Source organism: Pieris napi, chromosome 17 (assembly GCF_905475465.1).
Source record: "Pieris napi chromosome 17, ilPieNapi1.2, whole genome shotgun sequence".
Lineage (NCBI taxonomy): Eukaryota > Metazoa > Arthropoda > Insecta > Lepidoptera > Pieridae > Pieris > Pieris napi.
This window is the reverse complement of record NC_062250.1, coordinates 10,313,359-10,336,313: the sequence shown is the minus strand read 5'-3', so window position 1 is coordinate 10,336,313 and position 22,955 is coordinate 10,313,359. Positions and strand designations below refer to the sequence as shown.

General features: G+C 34.5%; 1 protein-coding gene across 4 annotated transcripts in view; it reads left to right on the top strand.

Moving 5' to 3' along the window:
* Positions 1–22,955, top strand: part of LOC125057696 — a 47,134-nt gene that overhangs the window by 15,182 nt on the left and 8,997 nt on the right. For 2 of the 4 annotated variants that reach the window (XM_047661505.1, XM_047661508.1), the window contains exons 3-13: positions 8,828–8,851; positions 10,639–10,918; positions 12,237–12,304; positions 13,177–13,377; positions 14,109–14,239; positions 14,412–14,544; positions 15,309–15,424; positions 16,030–19,249; positions 19,392–19,527; positions 19,848–20,025; positions 20,107–22,817. In XM_047661505.1, coding sequence (XP_047517461.1) covers positions 8,828–8,851; positions 10,639–10,918; positions 12,237–12,304; positions 13,177–13,377; positions 14,109–14,239; positions 14,412–14,544; positions 15,309–15,424; positions 16,030–19,249; positions 19,392–19,527; positions 19,848–20,025; positions 20,107–22,817 — 7,198 coding nt within the window. The remainder of the gene's footprint in view (positions 1–8,827; positions 8,852–10,638; positions 10,919–12,236; positions 12,305–13,176; positions 13,378–14,108; positions 14,240–14,411; positions 14,545–15,308; positions 15,425–16,029; positions 19,250–19,391; positions 19,528–19,847; positions 20,026–20,106; positions 22,818–22,955) is intronic. The other 2 variants (XM_047661507.1, XM_047661506.1) reach the window with 2 other exon arrangements.

Sequence of the window (22,955 nt, the reverse complement as noted above, 5' to 3'; positions counted from 1 at the left end):
ATATAATACAGTTGACATAATTAAATGAAAAGGAGGGCAACTGACGGCCTTATTGTAGTCGAGCGATCTCTTCCAGACAACCAATGTGAAAAAAAAATGAGATAAATTAATTAGCAAGATGTGCAAAAATACATATAGACAAATCGAATGGAACAAAACAAAGCAATTAAAACATGTAAACAGTGAACAGGACAATATTAAAATATGAAATCAAGGACTAATTAGTGAAACAAATGATGTAGGGCATCTTCATCTTTATTGCTAACAATAAAACTCTTCCACACAACCCTTACGGAAAGGCTTATATGTACTATGTTTATCCACCCCATGACGAGGAGGTATATAAGGTCTATTACAGCTTGCCATGACTAATATTTCAGTAAACATTAATATGAAATTCTATACATCTATTATTAGATTTTACTGACTCTAGGGGAAATTGTCATAATCCAACTTACATTTATTTGCAATGAAATCCAATTTCGTGCGTAGGACGTACATTCGCAATCCATTAGGCTTATGCCCATCCTAGTAATTTTTTGTTCAATTTCTTCTTTTATATATTTATACAGCACCATATAAGATTATGTTGAAATATGTATTGTTAAGATATTCGAAATACTTTATTTATACTTAATGCATTTTCTACAGTATATATTACAATTTATCCATTCTAAAATACATGACAATTAAGGTGAATATAAATTAAAAAATAAATAAAATATTATAAAAATACATTATTAATAAAATATATTATACTAGAAATATTAGTTGTTACTAGTAAAGTGTTAGTGCACGTTAGTCTTAAGTGTGAAACAGTGGTGAAAAAATAGAACACAAGAACAGAGTTTCTTCCCCTTTTAGACCAGTGCCGATAATTTTTGAAACCTACAAAAATAATAGTAGAATGAAACCTATTGGAAAAGGAGGAGAATATTATAAAAATTAAAGGAAAAATAATTTACGGGCGATCTGAGGTCGGGAAGGGGAAGGGGGGGGGAAGGTTTAAGGGTAAAAAAGGGTTTATCTCGATTTCCGGCAAAACTAAAAGTCCTATCGAAGAAAGTTAAATGGCAAAGTTGTAGGTAATAATAAGATCTAAAACTTTTGTATTCACACATTTTTCACATAACCTCAAAATTTATGTGAAAAATTCAAAAAACCAAGTTTTTAGTTTTTAATTTTTATCTTTAACAAAAATCTTTTTTTTTAACGAAATTTGGTGAAAACTTACCTTTCTATGTCCCAAATACGCTGTAATTTATTTGATTAAAAATATTTATTTTTTCACCTTATTTTGAATTAATATCGAAAAAACACCCTAATTTTCAATCGTAAATTCACCCGTCAAAATATCAGCTTTTTTCAAAAAGTTGGTGTGCTTTCAGTTCGCTAAAATTTTCGTATTTCATAGAGAAGTAAGGAAGGGGATGACGGGTCTGGGCGTTACTGCATACGATTTTTTGCATTTTCTGAGAAGATTTACTATGGTAATATATATATTTACCATAGGAAAGAAGAGATTTTAACGAACTGAAAGCACACCAAGTTTTTGAAAAAAGCTGATATTTTGACGGGTGAATTTTCGATTGAAAATTAGGGTGTTTTTTCGATATTAATTCAAAATAAGGTGAAAAAATAAATATTTTTAATCAAATAAATTACAGCGTATTTGGGACATAGAAAGGTAAGTTTTCACCAAATGGTAAGTTTTCACCAAATTTGTTTGAAAAAATAAATTTTTGTAAAAGATAAAAATAAAAAACCAAAAACTTGGTTTTTTGAATTTTTCACATAAATTTTGAGGTTATGTGAAAAATGTGTGAATACAAAAGTTTTAGATCTTTTTATTACCTACAACTTTGCCATTTAACTTTCTTCGATAGGACTTTTAGTTTTGCCGGAAATCGAGATAAACCGTTTTTTACCCTTAAACCTCTCCCCCCCCCTACCCCTTCCCGACCTCAGATCGCCCGTAAATTATTTTTCCTTTAGTTTTTATAATATTCTCCTCCTTTTCCAATAGGTTTCATTCTACTATTATTTTTTTCACTTTTTATTTATTTTAAAGGCTATCTGCACTGGTCTATTTACAGACTGTAAGTAGTGTAATTAAACACTTTATGTTAAATATCCTATTTAGTAAATTAGGTTAGACTTAAATTACTTATTAGTCTTAACTTAAGCTAGATCGTAATGTTCCATGATGAGTGAAGACACATTAAAAAAAAACTAGTAGATTTTAGAGGGAAAATCTTACAGTACTAAACTATAATCGGTTCATTAGTTTATAAACTATCACTGATGTATCAAAAGTCAAGTCACAAATCATTTATTCATATAGGTAAAACAATGTACACTTATGAACGTCAAAAAGAAATATAATATTAAATGCTTCTAATTTTACATTTGCGTAGAACGGAAGAAAAGAACTGGCAATAAACATATATGTAGGCTGTGTCATGTTTTATCAATTAAGTTAATCGAAATCTCAGCCTGGTAAAAGTACGTGTTTGAAATATTTTTGTTTCATGAAAACGTGTATTTTGATGAAGCTATGGAGTTAAAAAGCTGTGCACTTGACAGGATTTTAATTGCATGTTTTTGATCTCCTGCCTGTCATTTCCATGACTCGTTTGAATATTTTAGTAAATTGACTTTTGAAATAATTAGTTTTTTCCCCGAATGAATTCTATATAACCCTTGTAACGCTTCTAACATTTTTTAATAAATATATATTTTTGTTACCTTAGGCCTCACATTAACGAGTTTGAATTGTGAGATTTTTACTGTGATACATTACTTTAAAACTGTTGTAAATATCAAAATAAACCTGTTTAGTTTTACTGTATTGTCTGTATGTTTTAATAAAATGTCTGTTTATTTATTAAAGTTCACCTCATCATATATAATGCTATACCTACAGCATATGTTACAAGCTATCTATTCTAAAACAATTATGGTATACATAAATGTTAAAAATTATAAAAATGTTACTCTTCCAATTTTAGATAGTTTTTTTACATATACATAAAAATACTAGTAAAATTTCGGATTAGTTTCTTCTGATACTAAGCGAAGTAACGCTTGTTTCATTTTATTATAAAAACTAATACATTGACTAACTATCCAACTTGAAATGCCGGTAAAAAGAATCTTAAGGCCGATTTACATTATCTTAGTGTTTAGGAGAGTGCTTTAGTACAACTTGAAAGGCAAGTTCTTTAGTGCTTTAGTGCGTTGCGAGTGAACGTTTACATTTCTTCCAGTAGAGTATCATTACAGCGCCACAATGAACGCGCAACGACGTCGGCAAATACGCTGTATTCTACGCAAAATACTAACTGTAGTTATGGAACAAATAGAAGACGAGATTTTATTCGAAATAAATAAACTAAATATAAATAATAAACAAAATAGCTTCTTTTAAGGCAGTGTATGCCGAATGCCTAGCCGGTTTGTTTTTGTATAAACTGTTTTTAACGTTCCACAAACATTCGTGAACAACATATTCAGACACAAATTTGATAGTTGTATCTTCCGACCATCAAAAACACGCACGCGTTTCACGGCACTTATGCACTCTCCTAAAGATTTGACTAAATTACGTGTTTACACACAACGAGGGAAGATCTCGGGGGGTGCGCGGGCGCGGGAGGGGTATCACTTGAAACAAAAATAAAAAGCGATTCTATTTTGATTCAACTTGAAAGTCAAGTAGAACCGTACTAAAGCAAGTAGCGTTTACTAAAGCAAGTAGCGTTTACATGTTTCAACTAAAGCACTATCCTAAAGCACTCTCCTAAACACTAAGATAATGTAAATCGGCCTTTATATAGACATGTTGAAGTCATGAGGTGAAGTCGTAAAAGTCAAAAGGCGCGTCAATGTCCACACAGCAATTCCAATAATTTTGGCATGAATACAATATCATTAATATCGATTCTATTTTCGTTCGGTCTTCACGTGTATAAGTGCATTTTTTTTACATACTTTGCATATTTTCTTGTACATTAACTTATTATATTTGAGGTCGGAGAAAAATACCTATATTTTTTCTATATATAAATCATTGATAAGTCGCTGTCTGGAAACTGCCTGTAAGAAGAACGTCAATTTACATTCTTTGTTCATAGTTATTTTATTTTTCGGTCCAAAGATAACATTCTCAAATAATTACATGCACTTAGTGAGAAAATTTAGAGTAGAGAGAGAGAAATTATTTGAAAATAAACTATATAAATAAAAATTATAGTTGCTAACAATATGTACAATATTTTTTACAAAAGTGCAGGATGGCATCGATGTTACAACAGGCATTGTATGACTAATCAAAAGTAATAATTTCTTAGACGCTCGTTCACAGATATAAATAAATGCTAGAATAAAACATTTTGTGATGTTTTGTAAATATGTACATGTTTATTGTATTAATTCATATTGAAATTTTACGATTTTTATAGACATATGTGTATATAATATATATATAATTTGTAAAATATATATTTTAATTTTGATGTATAAAAACTTATTCTGCACAATTTGTGCGCGGTCTGATTTAAAGCTAAAACACGTAAGTAACCCGTATCACCTGGACGTCTGTCGTTCTACAACTGAGCGTTTTTAAGGCAGTTTTTGCCGCGCACCACCACTATGTGAAACCAGCTGACCACTGAATTATCTGATCCAATTCTCCTTCAGGAAAAAGAGTACCAATTCTTAAAAGGCCGGCAATGCACTCGCGAGCCCTCTGGCATTGAGAGTGTATCACTTAATATCAGACTCCTGTCCTGTTTGCCCCCTGTTCTATTAAAAAAATGTAAAAACGTAGTAGAATAGAAGATTCTAGAAACTAGATATTGTACGGGTTTTTCATATTGTATACATTTGTGACGTAAATACATGATACTCAGAAATTGTTATTGGTTCGAAGATTCATCTGAATTCGTATCAATTTCCTGTTCGTCATACCTACACGTTTTATGTTTTTAAATCTATAAATAGTTTCGCGTTTTAATCTTGATACGTTGTTTTATATAAGTGTGTAATTCTTTAAGTGTCCATGTGTTTTAAGTAGAATTTTTGTTCAACTGAAAATTTAGTTTAAATTACGTCCTTTAAAAATATGATAGAGTTTAGTGAACGAATATAGGGCAGAAGGTTTAGTTGATGTTATGTTAAACCTCCGTCTATGGACACTTATGTCAGAGGAAGGAGAGGAGTTGTCAAAATGTAGCTAAAGCATTTATCTTGGAAAACCTTTTCGTATTACAATTTTCTTCTACTTACTCTACACTACAAGATAAATGCTTGTGATCTTCTATCTAAAACTAAGAATTGGCTTTCACAATTTGACTTATAAGATCTTCATAACATACATTTAATACTCTTAATACAAGACATGATGGGACCAGCTGCCCAGTAACATATTTCCACAACAATTCGACTAAAGCGGGCCATAGACGGACCGCATGTTGCAGTCGACTGCAATATGCGGTTTGCTCAGGAACTGCTCGAGCGGTCCGTGTATTGCGAATATGAATTTAGTATGGAAACTGCAGATCGCCGTGCGGCGACCGCATATTGCAGTTGCAACATGCGGTCCGTCTATGGCCCGCTTTAGGGTCATTCAAGAAAAGAGTCTACCAATTCTTAAAAGCCGGCGCAACGCATTTGCGAGGTCAGCCTATGTAAGTGTCTATGGGCGGCGGTATCACTTAATGTCAGATGAACCTCCTGCCCCTTTGCATCATGTAACATTTAAAAAAAGGATTTTGAAAACTGTTTAGTATTTTAGAGTAGTTTTTTTTAATTTCTCTGAATTAAAAAAATCGCTAATAAACGCCATATGTCAAAGATATAGAAACTCTATTCGATTTGCAGTTGGTTTCTCCGAAGCCACATCAATTCCATTGTAACAAGATCCCATTGTTGGGACAAAGCGTGTGTGAAGTGCGTCGTTTTTTGTTTGATTGTGTAACTGTTTACACACAACAACGATTTCATCTTCCGCGACGTTTTGCACTGTTTGTAAATACGTATAACATTTGAATAATTTCGTATTTTGATTTAATGAGACTCTGAATAGAGTATTACGGGATAATAGACTCTATGTGCAGTCTATTGTATAATACTCGGTACAAAATTATTACATGTCTGAATTTACTATGTAAGTGGAGTGAATTTGATTTTATACGAGAAAAATAAATGTTTTTAAATATTTTAATTAGGTTAAAATCTTTTTAGCAGCGTTATTAAAGCTAAATGCTTAACTTATTTTTAATACGAAATTTTAAGTGAAAAAATAATACTATATTAATGGTCTGATATTTTGTAATTATGTATTTTCCTTCTTCATGCTTCTGTCTGAGCGTCGTGGTCACCAAGGGAACTTTTGGAGCTGACTATCTGTTTTCTCCGCTTTCTGAGATTGGGATGGCTGTCAGTATAGCTATTGGAAGTTGCAAAAAGGGCTCTGTTATAAATATTGGCTATTGAATGGGGAATAGCAAAAACACATTCATTCACCATTGGTTACGTAAATGTATGTTAATTACGTCCTCGTTCACACGTTAAACGACACGGCACGTTGCGTGTGATCGACTGCATTGTAAAGAATAATCTTCGCTGGATTATTTAATACGCCTTGCTTGTTAAGATCTATATTGCAATTTAAGAAAATCTGTTTGATATGCTTCTTATAAGCTGCATTTAAAATAAATCACTAATTTTTCTTAAAAATTTCCAGACTTACTTACACCTTATTGAAAAACTTGAAATATATAAATTTTAGCAAATGGAACATTTTGCTATGGCACCCAATAGCAAAAGTAGTATTCACTATTCTAGGTGAATACTATACATATGTCATGGTATAATAAGTGATTAGATAAAACCTTCTTGTATTAAAAAAAACAAATCTTTGTCATCGGGATACGTTTGATAATTAATAAATAAAATTCTACTATAGTAGAGCCGACGATAACAGCTATGTATCCATAGAAATACGGCGAAACAGAAAAATCAAAATATTTGATTCTGAACGTGGAAAAAAGGTCAAGTTTAGCAATTGCATGGCAGGTCATGCCAAAAATGTTCAGAGCAATACGTCTGATATTAGTAGAAGTTAGGTCTGAAGTTAGTTATGAGCTTTAAATCTTTCTCAATAAATAAAAATTATAATAAGTATTGGAAATGATCTTATTTTATGAAGATTGTGTTGCTGTATAATTTTGGTTTAAACATTGATCTCTTCTACCTACTGTATATTGCAAATTCGCTACTAAATTTTACCTAGGTACTAATTTTAATCTAGGGTTTTCATAACAGTATTATATTATAATAAATCATCCAAACAATATTGATGTATACAAATTGACGGGCATTCAATTTGGTTGAATGAAGGGATGGTCTACTGTGGGTGCGGTAATGACTACGTTGAAAACTGACATTTAGCCAATTTGTTGTATGACTCATTTCTGTTATGGTACATGTATAGATCAAGATATAAACGTTATATTATATATTTTCTGTATTATATAACTGCGCAACTATAGAACCGATGTTTTACATATTCATAAAAATAAAATCGAATTGCACCGTTTTAACTAGTTCGCTCGTCTCTATTTCTCACTGCTTAAATAGATTTGACAGATAGAGACAAAAGATAAGTGTGCAAACGATAATTTGGTTTTTTTTATGAATAGGGGGGTAAATCCTGGGGGGGATTGTGTTGTGATTTTGAAGGTGCGTCCTGAAAGTAGCTGTGTTAAAATATTTCATTATACTTTTAGCATCTTAATGAATTTTTCTCGCAACTGTAAATATTACTTTATTTATAAATGACGTATGAATAAACTTGCTCATAGTATATGTTACTTACAGAATAAGTTTTAGTATTATTCAGAATTTCTGTAACTATTTATTACTTTTCAAGGTAAGCGTCTAGTAATACGACAGTTAATATTTAATATCCATATTGGAGTTATTACTTGCACATGTGTGACGTAATGATGTCTGTGATCTGTAGATAGAGATCTATAGATCTAGATAGAGATATCTATCTATCTATATATATATAATGAAAATGGTCTTCGTTTGAGGCTCAATCACGCCTAAACCACTGATCGTATCGACATGAAACTACCACCATTCGATTCCAAATTTTTCCTAGATGGTTTATGGCTATTTATTTATATATATATAAATTCCAACGTTCCTTCATTTTTTTATTGCTGTTTTACTTTTATGAAAATTTATCCATACGGACTTCACCGCGGAAACATTCGGGGAGGCTTCCTAGAACCTCTAAACGTCAACATCTGTTAAAAACTCGATTTTCGAAATATTTCAATTTTCTTAGCGGGAAGTTAAAAAGAAGAATAATAAAAATATGAAAAAAAATAAAATAATGAAACATAAAATTTATTTTAATTCGTCCAGCAAAGCGGGCGCGAAACGGCTAGTATTTAATAAAATACAGAAAAATAATTTAGTCTGTGGCTTTAAATATCAATCCCAAAGCTTTAGCACCCAGATTCGATATGCTTCATTTAACATCTGTCGGAAATCGCAACCTGGGATAGCATGGTACAAAACCACATTATTGAAGCGATTGCTATGTATGTTCTTTAAATTAGCATAAAAGTGAAACTTACGCTGTAAATAAAGTCAAATTGGTTGGCTTTTTTTCATAGCAGCAATGGAGACGTGAAGGTTTTAATCAATATCGATAAGTTTGTATGATTAGGACAACCTACCTGTTAGTGGAAAGTTACAATAATCGAATATGGAATGTTTATATTTTTCATTTGTTTTTCTTGTCTAGCCGAACGAAGGAGCTGATAACGAGGTAGCTTTCTAATACTTGTATTTTTCGCAGCTATCATTGTCCGATTAATTTTGCTTGCACTGATTTACTAGAGCTTCAACGCATTTTTCTAAAATGTATTTTGCGTACAGAAAACAGCTATTTTTATCGCAGTACTTATTAGTAGACCGCTTGTTAAAGTTTTCGGAATCCAAACCCGACCTTCACATTGAACGAGACGGGGAAACCGTTTCAGTTGTGGGCATAATGTGACTATATTTAGAGCCCTTATAATGTTGCTTATATCATCCTTCATTCATATACAGCTTATGCAGCAGTAATCTTGCATGTTGCATGCCATAAGGATCATGTTGTTAATCATTTCTTATGTGTAAGCATTGAGCATGACTTAAATGTGAATAGAAATATCTATTTCAAAATCACACAAATTTCACGTAGTATAATTAAATATTATGTCAATATAATAATAATAAAGACTTTTATTTCTAAAAAAAATTATAATTAAATAATTACATATAATACAAATTCTTAACTCTAGTTAGAACCCCACCCAAAATCCAACTCCTTCCAAAGTTGCCTTGTAGATGTTAACGTAAAATTGTAAAAACCGTTAGATTGTAATCTATCTCGCGAGATTATAAACTGTCGAAAGATTGTGAACCTCAGCTTACTGCTTACAATTTAACGTATTATTATTCGGTAGATTGTACTACACTAACTTAGTTATCATTCAAACTTCTTTGGTCAATTACAGATTAATTTTACTTTCCAACAATTTCATATAACTACCGAATAATAATATGTTAAATTGTAAGCAGTAAGCTGAGGTTCACAATCTTTCGACAGTTTATAATCTCGCGAGATAGATTACAATCTAACGGTGTTTACAATTTTACGGTGACATAGACAAGCTTGCCGGGTCTATGTTCCGCCTGTCAGCTGCACCAGGTTGTTGGACCATATAGAATATAGATATCCCTTAATGAAGGAAGATGCAATCTTGGATTTTAATCTATTAAATTAAATTTTGATAATGTTTAGCTAAGAATTGAACGAATGTATAGAATACACCAAATCCGAAATCACGAAGTTAACCAATATAATATTTAAACTATTCATATTTAAACTAAAAAATATATTTTCTGGTTGGCATTTTGTCCGGTAAACTGTATTTCAGTAAAACCCATAGGTACCTCTTATGTAAGGGTTATTAACTACTCACAGCCCACGTAATCGCCCCTTCAAGGTGTAATTTCTGTAAGCAGACTGAAAGTTCTTGAAAGGTTTCTCTTACTAGCATTACAATTTCCTTTCCCTGTTGTATTAAAACCTAGCTTAATATACTATATATAGAATATATAAATAATACATATAGGATAAAATTTATTATCATTATATATGTTATCGCATAAATGATACGCCTGCTGTCATCAAAAATTACTTCAATCATATAATAATTAATTTTTCAACCAATCTAAAATCGTACGTATGAGTTCGTTACGTTCAAGTAGATGTTTGTCGAAATAATTCAACCTTTTTCTTCGCGGAACTTGATTGATTATAATACCTATATTTGATTTATTGATTGATTATAACACATATTTATCGATGCATACTGAACTGAATGAACTAAAAGGTCGAGTTTGAGCTGTTGGTCTTGTTTAAATCACAGAGGAATTAAAACATATTATGTTCATTCATTTAACAGAAATTCTTGTTTCAACGCAATCACTCGCAACTCAGTAGATTTGCAATCATTTAGTTGATATTTTATTACTCAGGAATTCTAACTTACGTCCTATTTACAGATATTCACAGAGAGTGTGACGCATCTCCACGATGCACGCAGCCGATCTCAACCGCCGGACTCTGGTTTCTCAGAACCAGCGAACAACAATATCAGTGAGGATAACAACAATGGACCGATATCCCTCAGGGAGATGCAGAATATCGCCAATAATAATGCGGCGGTATACATCGTCAGTGAAAATGAGGAACGGAATCGTGTTCGGGAGTCCGTTGTCGAGTTTGAACCACTGCCTCGTATACGTGTGCTGGATCCGTTGGAGAGATGTGCTGATTGGTTTGGTAAGTGAAGAAAAGAACTTAGTCTAATATCTACATTTATATTGATTAAAAAGGAAAATTCAAATATACACGTAGAACTCCATTACTTAAGGAACGATAAGGTTTTTAATAATATTCTACTTGTCTATGGTTAGATAGATGTAGGGCCGTGGTTAACACGAAATTCTGAAGTCCATAAATTATTAAAAAATACCACTGTCGAGAAAGACATTAAAAGATCAACCGAACAATACAAAAGGAGACTTCAGTAACACGTCAACCCCCTAGCTTTGGGCCTCTTGGAAACGGCAGACTACGTGTTTCGGCTGCGTAGGGCGAGACTTGCCGCAGTTTAATAGTTTGCGAGTTACGGAGGGAAAACAAATTATTGGATTCAATTGCGTCTAATCATAAAAACTGATTAAAGCCAAGAGGCTGATTGCAGATGATTAAAATTTAAAAAAGAAAGTTAGATGTAGGGGCCTTTTGTATATGTAGTAACTAAACATAGTTTAGTCTGTATATTCTGAAGACTAATAAATTTTTCCAAGCCTTTGTAGACGTTGAAGTCTGAATAGGTCTCGGCAAAACGGTCGCCTAAATAATTCTGATTGTTAAAACCGAACTCGGCGTTCACGTTCATTGTAGCATTATATATAAAGAACAACGAACTGGTAATAAACGTAGTGCCTATAGTAGTGATTACATTATGGTACATCAAGTTCCCCAATAGACTGTTGGAATGTACCATATAAATGAACCTTTTGCTTGATAGTGGTACAGTGGAATCTCTATAACTCGAATGTAAAGGGAAATGCAAAAAAATCGAGGTAATGAGTTTTCGACTTAACAACTTCGAGACACATATTATTTAACAGCTGAAATTTCGACTTACAGAGGCGCGATTTCTAAATCTACTTTACGAATTTGAATAACAATACAACTTAAGTTTTGTAGTATATTTTTTTTTTTACATATTAACAAGAGATTAGAAGCCCCAAACCAGCTTTTAAATATATATATAAATATGTATGTATTATGAATACTTTATAGGGAAATAACATTTTATTCGACTTACAAAGTCTAAATGATTCGAGATACCGCATATTTAGGGATTGTAGCGGAAGGGAATGGCATTTTTTTCGAGTTATAGAGATTCCACTGTATATCTAAGATCGACGCGATCCGCCGATTACTTTCTAGAAACCATATTTGTGTCGTATGGTATTTTTGCTTGTTTTAGTTATTTTTTTTATGTCCATAACAGACAAGTGGAGATATATGAGTGATGCACGCTTAAGCAATACACGTAAAAAATAATTAATATTTTCTGTTTCAGCTGGAGATGATTTTCCCAGAAACCGATTGCAATACCTTAGAGAAATTGGTCGCGGATGGTTTGGCAGAGTGAGTTGATTTATTAATTTACTGTGTTATCATTTATATCACTGTTTGTGTCACTTCACTCTAGTAGAACTATTACCAAGGGTGTAGAGAGAAGGAAGGGACGTCCACACTTTGTCGACGCCACATGGCTTTAAAAAAATAAAAATAAAATACGTTTATTATGGAATATAAGATACAGGTATCACTTATTCCACGTCATTAAATTTGTAGAGGTAGACATCCCTACTCATCGGCAAAGAAGACAGAGGGTGTAGGCTGACAGGAAAAGCCGGCGTAACAAACTCTTGGTACTCTTTTAAAATAGCAAATCATCATACAAAATGACTATGGAAAACAACACTTATTTTAAAACAAATTAATTAGAAGTAGCTACTACTGTCCAGCACTAGTCCCGGACTAGTTATCAACTAGATAATCGTTAACTTTATAGACTAGATAGATAGATATACCGGGACCTCAGCAGTATTTTATATATACTGCTGAGGTCCAGGTAAAATGTGAAAGCTACTCCAAAGACCTCTTTGATGCAGTCGTGTTGGTACTACCCTAGGCGATTTTAGCTCACGGGTTCTATGAGTATCAGAATGCCTGGAGTGAGTCGAGTCCCACATACCCCTGCTACATTAAGTGCGGGCGGTGCGTAAGCACATTTCCAACCTAGTTTAAAATAAATGTTGTTATAACTTAAAATATTTATATGAAACTTGACTTATATATACAGATTCGAGTGATATAAATATAAAGAGTGATTTATTATGTTATAATCGTATTTAATTTGACACCCTTGAAGTGTGTACTGCTTTTGTCTGGAAATCAATTTTCCCTCGACTATTAGTATATAGTCGTTCTGAAGAGTTTTACCAATGTTTCAGGTAGTAGAAGGTGAAATCGAAGATGGACCGTCACCGGTGGCTGTCAAGATACTAAATCAAAATGCGAGTCTAGAAGACAAGGCTCGTTTTCTAGATGAGGGTAGAATGTATCGAGATATCCGTCATGAAAACATATTACCGTTTATTGCCAAATGCCTTTCTGAGGATCCTTGGTTGCTTATGTTTGAGCTGTGCTCTATGGTGAGTTTAGATTAATTTCTTTGAAAAGGCATATTCTAGTACCAAAAAAGGGATTAAAATTTGTATTATTAAGTATAGGTTAAAATGAACACTAAGTATTTTTGCACTTCTTGTTTACTTTCTTTTCTTACATTGGTTGCCTGGAAGAGATCGCTCGAAAGCGATAAGGCCGCCAGTTGCCCTCCTTTTCATTTAATTATGTCAATTGTATTATATGTCTGAATACAACCAAGTGTTAATAAATATCATATATATAAGCTTGAAGAATTTCATACATTTTAGTGTATTGACAATTAAACATGACATTGCATTAAAAAAACTAATTCAAAACATTAATTAAAAAAATATGTGGCTGAAGGGCTACATCACAGTACAAATTAATTTCGTAAAGAGTTAAAAAAATACTATATTTTTATACCATGTATGTTATACAATACATGTTCTAGTACAAATGTTTCAATTCACAACTACTGTTACTGCATATGTTACTAAAGAGGACTCAAATTAATGTGAATATTTAAAATTATAATAATTGTAGGTCAGATTTTAATAGATTTTTGTTTAATTCTAATATTAATATTTCCTATTGTGTTTTTAATTTTATAAATAATATTTTTGATTGTCGTCTAAATTGTTAGCATGCAGAGTATACCATAATGCATATTCTTAATATTTTTTGTGAGTTCGTACATTATATAATTATGTGTAAATGTATATATTTTTTTTTCTAGGACCTCCATCAATACTTAGAAGTGAACCGTCCAAAAATGGCGATACTAAACGAAAGTGGGGTGCCTCTACAGCTGATGTGTGATGTCACTTCCGGCTTAGCTCATTTGCACTCCAGGGGATTTTTATATGGGTAAATTAATTCTCATTTCCTTTGTAATAACTTGCCTTATATATAAGCAAGGAACATTGAAGACTGATTATTGTTAATATACAAATATAGTTTCATTAACTTTATATATATGTATTTAACTGACATTTTCCTTTAAGTGAATAAAAATATAAAGATTGTTTTAAAATTTCAGTACACTATGGAGCGGTACAGTACTAATTCGTAATGGAGAAACTGCGCGTGCGCTTCTTGGCCAGTATGGAACTAATGAGCCGCAGCACGATTTCTTCGCGCCCGAAGTCTCGAGGCAGCCCGATTCACACACTGTAAGTTTTAAATAATTCTAATAAAATAAAAGTATTTAATTGTTTTTTTTAATAAATATACCTGTTAAAAACCGGAAATATTAACTATGTATTTAGTTTATTTACCAAGGTATATTACATAAATGTCTGGAATTAAGAGATGCTGATAATAATATTGACAATGTTCATACGGTATTTGCTTTGCGAGCAATTATTGAACAATTACACGCTTAGATAATAATAATAATAAGCCTTTATTCATCCACATCTTATTACATATATTTAACAAAAATATATATAAATACATTTCTACTATTCCAAAGCTTAGGTTTCCTAGTTTTTTTTTAAACTTAAATTATTTTAAAAACTCTTTCTTAGTGGAAGGCAAAATCTATTATCATTTCAAACTCCGTTCCGCCGGTCAACTATTTCTCGCTCAACACTTACGACGTCTCGAGAATGACAAGACCCGCGTTCGTTCATTCGAACGAAGTACAATTATAAAATTCCAGTGTTCATCAAAATTAATAGCTTATAGATAATACAATAATCATGTTTTTTCTGAAACTTCTTATAGCTGAGAATAACTTTTTTTGAATTGTCATTTTAAATTGTTTGCATTTTCTTCTTAAATTGTATATTACTTAAATTTACGCACTCAAGAGTTACTATTATGCAATGTTCTAGGCAAGTTGAATAAAGGAATGTATAATACAATTTTCAGCAAATGCAATAGTGTTTTACATATTAAATCCGGTTTTTAATGATTGAACTGTATATTTCAGACGAGTAGTGAGGTGTGGTCCGTGGGCTTCCTCCTCTGGGAGGTGTGTGCTTGGGGGGCCACCCCACCCCGCTCCCCGCCGCCCCCACACTTGCCCTGCCCCTATAGAAACCATTTGTAAGTACATTATATATAAACTTTCTTAATATTTTTTAACTTTAAATTTGTTAGGTCAATTTATCCAGATATCTATTTTGATTTTCGGTCTGAGGGCATTTTGAAATCATTGTTTTTGTCAGTTGCATGCTTAGGCCCCTTTTAGTGCCTTCAACGATCTCTCGGAACTATAGAGACTGGAACGATATTAGGTCCATAAGGGAAAGAACAAGTTTTTTTCGATACTTAAGAACTAAAGTGATTTTGATGAAAGAAGCTAATACTAAGTATGAATGTAATATGTAACATTATGGTTTTGTAAAAGTTTCATCCCAACAAAGATATATCCTCGCTGTAGAATGAAAAGAAACCTCGTATGTCCAGAGAACCAAAAAGGAAACGAAATTTTTTTTTTCATTTCTTCAATGTTCGTTAAAATATTTTTATGTTTTTGTCCATAGTTTTGGATGGTAGTAATAGTAGAAGTCCTTACTTCATCATTATACCAGTGAATTGACATAAGAGTAAGAATAAAAATTGAATGGTTTTTTGACATACGTTATCATTCTACAGTGACGATATGCGTATTCTTATCCATCAGATGCTTAAAATACTTATATTTACAGATACCAAGTAATGCAGCTCTGCTGGAATCCGAATCCTGAAAATCGTCCAACGGCATCACAAGTGCATGCGTTACTCAATCATCTGCACACCACACACTTACACACCGAAACAGACGACCATTTTGAGGAACGCTGGCAGAGACTCAAACCCAACTCTATCCCAAAAATAGACGAACACATAGCCATAGTCCACGCCCCGTCCACGTCCACAGATTCACAGTTCGGATCTGATCTAGAATTCGAAAGCGCACAAACCATACCAGACTCCCTGAGCGTAGGAGACACGGCGGTATCCCGATCCAGCAGCATAATGTCCGACAAGGAACCTCTTTCTGTCCAAATAAAGTCGGAAAGCCTTAACAATCTACATGGATCCTTCGAGGACGTCCGAAACATTTACCTCACGCACAATGAAGCGGCGGCCCTCGAATGCCACCAAGGGAACATCAGTATGGAAGAGAAGGAACAGGATCGCTCCGACAGCTCGGTCGATCCTTGGCTCAAAGACATCATAACCGGAAGCCAAGATGACGTGAGCTACTTCAAAGACGTCAGCGATGTTATTAAGAATCTCGATAATATATTGAATTCCGAGAAAACTTCGAGTTCCGAATCGAGCCACCAGGCCAGTCCTTCGAGGGACAATCTCAGTCTAGAATGCAAAAAGGACTATCCTATGCAGACGAGCCTCGTCAAGTCTCCCGGAATACGGAACTTCCAAAATATATCAGAAATGGGTTTCGATTCCAAGGATGATTCCACCTGCGACGATGATGTCGACCGGGACACAATCGGAACTTTGAGTCATTCCTTCGAACGCCACAGCGACACAAATAGCCAATATACACTCGAAAATATAACACCCGAAACGCCGATAAAAGACTTCATTAGTAACGTTAATGAATCCTTTAGCGAACAAAACTTTAGCATAGTTAACGAAAATGCAACAATGCCTCGAGAAGAAGAATTGCCAAACGATAAGATAGAAGATAGTGATAAAGAAGTACCCAAATTGAAGGAATTATGTGAAGCCTTGCCTAGATTAAGTAATAAAATGGAAATGATAAAAGACTGCACATCGGAAGATAATAATGCTTTAGGGACTGATATTATTAAAGATACTAAGTCAGTAGAATTAATACCAAATGAAGGAATTGATAAGAGAGAAACGATTTGTGATACTGGAATAAACCAAACGCATGATACAACAGAATCTCAAATACCATTTTCTGAGAGTGAGATTAATCATATAAACAAAGATCCACTAGTCAATGAAATATCTACAACATTATGTGATATCGAGCAATCAGATGCAAGTGCTATGGAAGATAATAATGATTTAAACCAAGTTCATTCTGAATCGTTGGTCCAATCTTTAGCAGCAAGCCAAATTATAAATGAAGTTAAAGACATTACTACTAATAATGGTAAAGACGTTCACGAAATAGACACCAACGATAATGTTACTTTGGAACCAAGTAATCTAAATAGTGTAGTTGGTCATCAACAAGTGGAACAAAGTTGTATTACACACACGGAATTGTTTTTAGCAAATGAAATAGAAGCACAAAATGGTCAATACTGTGAAAGTGGAAAGCGAGTTTTTAGTAATGATATGCGTGACGCAGAAAAGCAAATCTCGTATGAAAATGAAGATCTAACGCAACCGGAATTGCTACAGATGACACCCGTTACAGATGTACATTTAGATGAAATTGTTAATGAGCTACAATACAATGAAGATATCAGTATCGATTTGGAAACTGGGTGTGCATCGTTAGGAAATGTTATTAATTTAGGAATTAGTCATGCTACTTTAGATAGTGAAAAGTCGAAGGATTTGAACGCTAAGGAATCTCATATAGAAAGTGACTTAGATATAGAAACTGAACTAGAAAACGTAGGAATATTAGCAGAGCTACCTGATTTAGTACAAATAAGTGAAAGGGCAACCGATGTCATAAGTAATACTCAAGAATCTCAAACGGAATCTCCGTATTCACCTGAAAAAGTACAAAACATAAGCAAGGAAAACATTTCGTCCGATTCTCAAGACGATACCATCTGTCTGGATCAAATTACAGTTAAATATATGGATTTGGTCGGATCGAAACAAAACAAAGAAAGTGCGTCGGATATGTCCACCGATAGCACAGTCTACATGAACTTTTCTGGAGAACCAAGCGAAATTTCGAAAATGTATAAAAACGAACCTTTATCGTTCTTAGAAAACCAAACGGTCTTCGAAGCTGATATCGAAAAAAATGATTCCACTGTTTATTTAGATCTCCCTAGCGTCATTAGAGAGATGGACGCCTTCTTGCACGCAGAAAAGTTAATAAGTGGTGGTCATGTAGTGTTCAAAGATAATTTTCATGCTAGTACCCCTGTAGGGAGCAATAGCTCCGCAGATAACGTCCTCGATTCCAACGAGCATGTCACACAAGGGGATCCAAATAAAGTAACAGACTATTCTGCGATGGCCTTGGACAAACTGGAACAAAAAGGAGTTGCGGACACCAGTCCCTTCGAATCGCTGACGAAAAGTCACCCTACAGATACGTACGATGAAAACAGTTCAGTCGTCTTGGGACCCTTCGAAAGCTATACACAAGAGACGTTCAAAAGTAAAATTGGGACGGATCTAGTAGACTTACCTAAAGAAGAACTCTTAGCTTTTTCGTCGAACTTTAGCGAAATCAATCTGGAAACGCCATCGCCGTTACGCGATGGGAACTTTTTAAACGAAGTGCCGGATTTAATTCACGACGACTTCGACGACAGTACGAGTCAACCGAAACCTGTAGTTCTATCGGATCCCCACACTGATACGGACGAAACTGAGGAGCAATCGACAACAGAGAAGAGAATATCTCCATCGACCCCGCCCAATTCGCCTGGAAACTTTCTAGCATCGACATCGCAGGCGTACATAGTGGATATCGACCTCGACAACGAACCCGTACAGCACATTGATATTAACGAAATGGACGTTTCTCAGCTGGCAATAGCTGAAAACGAAAATAATATGAACTTAGAATATTCCGGACCGTTGGTCGAGGAAAGCTTGAACGATTCGGTAACAAGATTCAATGATACGTTGCCGGAATCGTTTTTGGCGGGAAATGGCGGAGTTGAGGAAATTGAGAATGTGGAGATTGATGAAGAACGAATGAAGGAGCTTAGGAATGAATTAGAATTGAAACTGCCGTTGGCCCAGGTGAGCTTAGATCACGATTCCTCGTGTCAATTACAATATCAATGTTAACTGAATTTAATAATGGTGGTTGAGAAATGTAAAGTCTTGCTTATATAAAGTCTGAGATATTCAATGGCTAAAATATCTTTCTTTTTTATTTCAGGTAGCAGGTATTGAACCCGCCAGTTCGTGGACTGAATTGCCTCCTCCGCCTGAGTTGTTAGTGACGTATGGAGCTCTAAGTCCAATTGCTGAAGAAACGGGACACCAGCTCACCGCTTATGAAAATGATGATAATTGTAAATATATTAATTTTTATTTATATGTTAGATACAAAATTCCTTGGTAACAAGTTAAAATATAGGATTCCCCTAAAATTCTTAAGTGTTCCATTATGCTGGCAAAAAAATGGTGGTGTAGTGTCTGGAAGGTTTTCTTTATTCATTCTTCTAGTCTAGAAGTTTTAGAATTTCATCAAAATTATTTTAATATAGCGCGCTCTCAAGGCGAACCAACCAAACTCAAGTATTAAAATTTCCAAATAAATATATTTTGTCCTGGCTGTAGTTCCTAAATATGATACTGTTTACCTATTTTTGTAATGATTTTATCCTCGCAGGGAACATCTCAGTGCGCACAGAATCGTCCGAAAGTTATCCAGAACCAGCCAACAATTCCACAGACGAAGTGACAGAATTACCAACGGGACTGGCCAGTGCCACACATCAATCACAACATTCGACATACACCATACACTCTAATGCCACATACACTTTGCAACGAGATGGAAGCAAGGAGTAAGTAATCGTTTCAGTAAATCTTTATATTTTTCATAATAATTAAAGCCATAATTTATCTAATTTTAATTATCTTTACAGAATCACCATGAGCGCCGACAGTTTAAACGGAAGTCCATTAAAGAAAGTTCTCGAAGAAACTGCTTCTCCGGACGCCGACAAGACCTATACTATATGCGACGCGGAAAAAGAATCGAACTGTGAAAGAATATCTCAAGTGTCCCCGTTTCTTCTAAGTCCGACAACCGACACGTCCGCTCCCTCAGATTTGCACGCAGCCGTGTCCACTCTGTCGAAGGCGACACTCCCCACTGACGCCAAATCATCAAAACCATCCGAAACCCAGTGCTTGTCGAAGGCGACAAGCATCGACTCGTGGTGTTCGAACGACACACTTTATAACGTCGAGGAGAACTTCGACGACTTGGCGATGGATCCCGATCTACCTCTCGATTTTGCTGAACCGGATAAGAGCGAAAGCGAGGACACGCTCACTCACAACGAAGACGATAAAGAGCTCAGCCACTGTTCCACTTACATCGTCCACGATAGCAGGTCTGAACTCTGCGAGACCTTCTCTCCGGATTCCATCACCGCTAACGATAATAACACCTACACCAAAGTCAAGACGACGCCATCCGCTAACACAAAATCGGATCTCAACGATTCCACCAAAAATACTCAAACTAAAGATTTAGCTTACGGCACGCTCGGATCCGGAATGCCTTCGTTTTCGAACTGTACCACCGAACTCGCTTCTGCCTTCGACGATACGTGGAAGTTACCGCAGCCGGAATTAGTGAGGCGATCTCCGATGGGCGATGTGTTGAACGTCACTCCGGTGACTAAAGCTGAGGATAAAATTTACGCGTTCGATTCTCCGGAAGTAGTCTCTATTCCGAAACTGAATAAAATGGATAGTGTAGAAATAACTTTCGAGGATCATAATAAAGATATCAATTATCCTGTACTTAACGATTATTCAAATATTAATTTCAAAGATGTCATAAATACCATGACGAGCACTCCGGTGACCGAGGCCGATGATAATATGGGAGAAGTTGTTGCGTGTACCATAACGAAAGTAAAGGATGGAGACACTGAAATAAGTGCTATAACTTCATCTTTTTTAAATGAAGTGTCACCGATTAACGCCAAAGAGGAAGACGTTTATCGTATGAGCGATAGTGTTTTGAATACAAATCGAATAAGTGATGATAAAAGTGGAATAAGTGATAGTGTATCTAACTTTGAAACTTTTATGCGTTCAGCAGAAGTACGGCCCCAAGAAATATCCAATAATACAAATGTGGTTGAATATTTAGAAACGTCTAAAATAACTTGTAATAATTTTGAATTTCCCGAAACGAGTGAAGTTAGTTCGAAAAATTTTGATATATTTGTGCAGTCAGCTGAAATTAGACCACAAAATTCAAATACTAGTGAAAGCAATGGGATCAGTCACAAAGAAGAAATTTTGAATTGTTACACTAATGATGACAGTTCAAAAAATACAGATTCTTTTATGATGTCGGTGGAAATGCGGCCGCAAGATTTATCGAACGCTTACAAAATAGCCAATAAGGAAACAAAAAATATAGTCAACGCTGTGGACGACGATAATAGTTTAAAATCATTTCAATCATTCCTAGATTCAGCCGAAACAAAGCCACAAGAGAGATCGTATAGTAAAAGCGAAGATCAACAAGTAACTTCAAGCGATTCTATCCCGTTTAAAGTCTCAGAAACAAAAGCAGACAATTCTGAAACAAGCCTTAGTCTGATAAACTTTCAATCGTTCATCCAATCTGCGGAAATAAGACCACAAGATATCTCTAAAACTAGTACCGAATGCGTAAGCTCTAACGGTGAAAATTCTGATAGAGACAACCATCTTAGTCAAAACAGCAACGATAGTTTGGCTGTATCGAAAAAAACTATCTCTTATTCTGATTTTGAAAATTCCGCCGCCTCAAAACCACAGGATATGCAATCTTTGGATAAGTCTCGAAGCGACGAAAGCGGCGTTGGATCAGAGGGGTTTCGGAACTTCGAGGCATTCGCTAGAAATCGTCCACAAGACTTACTGTCCCTAATCGATGCTAGTTCAATGCTACTGAGCAGTGAGAGGACGACGAGTGAACACGCGATAAATAGCTTTATGAATAGAGACATTACTCCTTCAACGAGTAAACTTGGGCAAGAACAGTCTGTCATTATAAATCCGACGTTCGCAAGTTTTAGGGATTCGCCTGACCGGGACAATCACGATGGTTTTGTGACTGATTTGGATTTAGATGAAAATGAACAGCCACATTCGATTATAATCACTGAAAGCCCGCTTTTAGCTAAGATTAATAAGGGTCAGACTATCGATGGGCTCGGAGAAGATTTAAGTAGACCTAAAGCAGATGAAGACATAGATGTGAATTTGTCAAGCAATATTCTTGAGAAAAGTTTTATAAAAGACTCTGAAGAGGAAGTAAGGGAGGATACCAAATGTAACGGAAGCAACCAAGTATTCGCAACCGTAAATTTTATAAACGAAACTTTTGAAGAACTTCTAGAGAGTAATGTGGATGACAATGAAGCCAACGAAACGAAAGGGACCAAAAATGAAACAAACCATGTTTCAGGATCCCAAAGTCCAACGAAAGATGTTTCTGAACAGACGAAAATCCAAAGTGATAGTGAAGAAAAAGTGGCGGTCACTCAGGATTTTTTGCAAAATGAAAAGAATTTTTGTCAGCTTGATGCGTACTTTCCACTCCTAAGTGATATAAGATTCACAGGTACATTTTTTTCGTAGTTATTATCATAGTTAAAATGTATTTTTAAATAGTCAAATCTTTATGATAGTTTGCTTGCCTTTGCCTCCATAATATTTTGTTTATTTATTAACAATTATTGTACTAATTTTTAAGCAGTGG